Here is a 3812-nt window from a genome sequence, read left to right on the forward strand (position 1 = left end):
CTGTCTCTACATAATTTTTTCTTTCACATTCATGTATAAGGTAGTAGGCAGTTTTTCTGCGAATGGCAGTAGTTGTTATAACTCTAATTTACAGTAAATTAGTTTTACAAAAAAACATGAAATACTGAATGGAATGGAGAATAAAGACAACCAAGTCAATATTGATATCTAATACATGTATGTGTTAGTTATTAGAATAGTTATACTAGTACCTAACAATTATTAATGGTGAATTTATTTTTTAACATTAATTTTCGCAATGCTCCATTTAAATCTTTGTTTCGAGAACTGTAAATCAGAGGGTTGAGGACAGGAATAACAGTGACATACACCACAGCAATCAATTTGTTTCCCTCCATGTAGTAGAGTGAAGCTGGCCGCATATACAAGCAGAGTGTGGTCCCATAAAACAATGTAACGACTGTCAGGTGGGACGAACACGTAGAGAAGGCCTTGCGCCTCCCCTCGGCGGAGCGAATACGCAGGATTGTAGAAATGATGCAAACATAAGAGGCAAAGGTTAGGAGGAATGGGCCAATCCCTAAGAAGACACCTTCCACATAAGTCACCATCTCTATGGTATAGGTTGCTGTGCATGAAAGTTTCAACAAGGCTGTGAGATCACAGAAGAAATGGTTAATCTCATTGGAACCACAGAAAGATGACAGAAATGCAAATAGTGCATGTGGCATGGTGTCTAAAAAGCCAATTAACCAGGAAGCCAAAATGAGCAACACACATGCTTGATTGTTCATGATGACTGCATAGCGCAAGGGATTGCAAATGGCAGTGAAGCGGTCATATGACATGGCTGTCAGGATGCAAAACTCTGTGCTGAGAGAACCCATAAAGAAGTACATCTGCAACACACACCCAGTGACTGAGATGCATTGATTCTCTGTTATGAGTGTCAAGAGCATCTTTGGCACAGTCACAGACATATAGCAAATGTCAAGAATTGATAGGTTTATCAGAAGGAAGAACATAGGGTTATGCAGCCGATGATCTATGAGGACTAAGAATACAACTAGGAGGTTACCAAGAAGTGCCACAAGATAAATGAAGAGAAATACAGTGAAAAGGATGCCTCGGAACTGAGGTGAGACTCGAAATCCTAGGATCAGGAACTCTGAAACTGAAGTGTTGTTTATCATGTTCTTCTTCTTCTTCAATTACATGTCCTAGATAGACAAGAGAAAAACATTTTTATGGCCAAACATCAAGTGCCCAAATATAATTGGTCATTTATAAAACACCTCAGGGTATTTCTAAGGATATGTAATGTTAAAGTATTCTTAAGGTGCTGTAAGTAAAGAAGCAAAATCATCTGTGCATGGTGCTTCCATGATGGTGGACTTTATCCTTCTGTTGGCGTCCTTGCCAAATAGTCATATTTTGTCCAAATGGACATACTTAGAGAACACCATCCACCTCTCCCAAGGAGTCTGTGACACACTCTCAGACTTCTTCAACAGCAAGATCACCAAATCTACAACAATTTTAACAGCCAACCCGACACCCTCCACCCTGACAATCTCAATGAACATCAGTCAAACTATTACCACCTGGTCACAGCGCTGACCACCTCAACCATCATGTCTTCCATCCCCTCTGGGGTGCACGCCAACCGATGCCTCCATCACCTCTATAACCTCACAATGAACCCAATCAGCACGCATCTCACCACCATCCTCAACACTTCCATTTCCACAACAACCTTACCGGGTAGATGGAAAAACAAAGACATTAGACCCTTCCTAAAGAAAGCCTCTGCCGATCCCAACAATCTCAAAAATTGCCGGCAATCTCCCTGCTCTCCTACTTGGCCAAGGTGCTCGAGAAAGCCATCAGCCAGCAGTTCACTGATTTTCTGGAACACAACCAGCTACTTTACACCTCTCAATCAGGATTCGATGCCAACCACAGCACTGAGACTGTGCTGATTGCTGCTACAGATGACATCAGAACACTCCTCGACCTTGGAGAGACTGTGGCCCTGATCCTCCTTAACCTCTCTGAGTCATTCGACACAGTCTTCCATCACACCAATCAACAGACTCTAAAACATAGGCATACAGCAATTTGTCCTCAAGTGGATGGCCTCACTCCTTACAGGATGCACACAGAGCAACCAACGGCCTCCCTTCACCACCGCACACAAAGACATCATATGCTGCATACCACAAGGATCATCCTTCAGCCCACACTGTTCAACATCTACATGACCCCCCTCGCAGACGTTGGCAGTATCCACAGACTCAACATAATCTCCTACACTGAAGACACTCAACTGATCCTCTCACTAACAAGAACCCCTCCAACACCAAAACTAACTCCTGAGACACCATGACCACCGTAGTCCAATGGATGAGGGACAACTGCCTTCAGCTCAACTCCGACAAAACTGAAGTACTGATCTTCGGCAAAAACACTTGCACATGGAATGACAGCCAGGAGCCTGCAGGACACAGATTCACGCCCTCTCTGACCAACTATGCTCACAACCTCGGCATCATCCTCAACAGCCAAAAGACTAGGACACACGTAAACTCACCAACTGCCTCAACTACAGCATCGTCCTCCACACTGGCATTTCCACCCAGCTCATCAGAAGACTCCAAACTATAGAAAAACAGCAGCCAGACTCATCCTTGACCTCCCAAACGAACCCATATCGCCCCCACTGAAGAGACCTCCACTGGCTGCCATTCAAAAGAGATGCCAGGTCAAGATCTTCAAGAACACCTACAAAGTCCTCCACAGTCTAGGACCCGCCCACCTCAAACTTATACCAACACGCTAGACCCCTGCTCTACTCTTCGCTCAACCTTGCACATACCACCTGCATCTGTCACAGGAGTGGCCGCAGACTTCAGAAAGAGACTCAAGACCTGTTTCTTCGATGGAGTCACAGTGCCCAGATACCCCTGAGGGTGACAGTGTTGTGCTTTATTAATCATATTTGACTGATTTTCTACCCCCTTCTACTACTATTTAGGTTTGGAGGTAGGGCTGCACTATCACCTCTCCAGCTTTACAATGCCTAGACTTGGGACAATAGGATAATGAACACATTGAAACAAAAGCTGCCTGTGAAAAAAAGGACTCTCCATTGAACAGAAAACATTCCTAGCAAAAGAAGAGGGTCCTCAGAACTGAATCTATGGGCATCTGGAACATATATGGGAGGGAATGAATGAGGAAGGGCTCAGCCGTACCTAAGACAAAAGCCACAGTATGTCAGTCTTTCCTGAACACCCTCCAAGATATTGTAGTATTATCATATGAAGCCAAATGTGCCCATTATAGGTTCAATAGAGGCTCTTTGGTCATGGGATACTTCTGACATTTCAATTTTGAAGAACGGTCATGTAGAACCTGGCAGACAGTCTGTAAGTCCTACAGGAGCTAGCAGAGGACCTTCACCCTATTTAGGCAGGCACGGATGTCTGTATTGAGATAGGATTGGCTGCCTAGGAATTACCAAATGGGCACCATGTTTAAAGTACATGCTTGTAAAACATTTTTGGCTAAAGAAAAGTGAGACTCCCAAAGAAAGAGTTTCACTAAAAAAATCAAATCACCCCAACACACAGGGATTTTTCTACTTGCACAGAGGTTAGTAAGGGAGACATTCTACATGTTTCACTACACTAGTCATCAATGCATTCATGGCATTCCCTAGCAAAAAAAGTCTGTGATAGGGATCACCCAACCCTCAACAAGGCAGGATGACTCCCTCCCGCTCCAAGTGAAAACCTGGGAATCACAAGTGGGGAAGCATAACGTATACTATAGCTGTAATTCAGGCA

At 43.9% G+C, this 3812-nt stretch overlaps 1 protein-coding gene across 1 annotated transcript; it reads right to left on the minus strand.

Annotated features, from left to right (window-relative positions):
- Nucleotides 1–212: 212 nt before the first annotated feature.
- LOC147700702 (olfactory receptor 5V1-like) lies at nucleotides 213–1154 on the minus strand. The gene has a single exon (XM_086929184.1). It carries the CDS (start codon nucleotides 1152–1154, stop codon nucleotides 213–215), a length of 942 nt encoding a protein of 313 aa, XP_086785310.1.
- Nucleotides 1155–3812: the final 2658 nt, after the last annotated feature.

The sequence above is a fragment of the Lissotriton vulgaris genome, chromosome 7 (assembly GCF_964263255.1).
Source record: "Lissotriton vulgaris chromosome 7, aLisVul1.2, whole genome shotgun sequence".
Taxonomy (NCBI): Eukaryota; Metazoa; Chordata; class Amphibia; order Caudata; family Salamandridae; genus Lissotriton; species Lissotriton vulgaris.

Bases quoted from the DNA above. Each gene is read 5' to 3' on its own strand.
- LOC147700702 (XM_086929184.1), bottom strand. From the start codon at position 1,154: ATGATAAACAACACTTCAGTTTCAGAGTTCCTGATCCTAGGATTTCGA.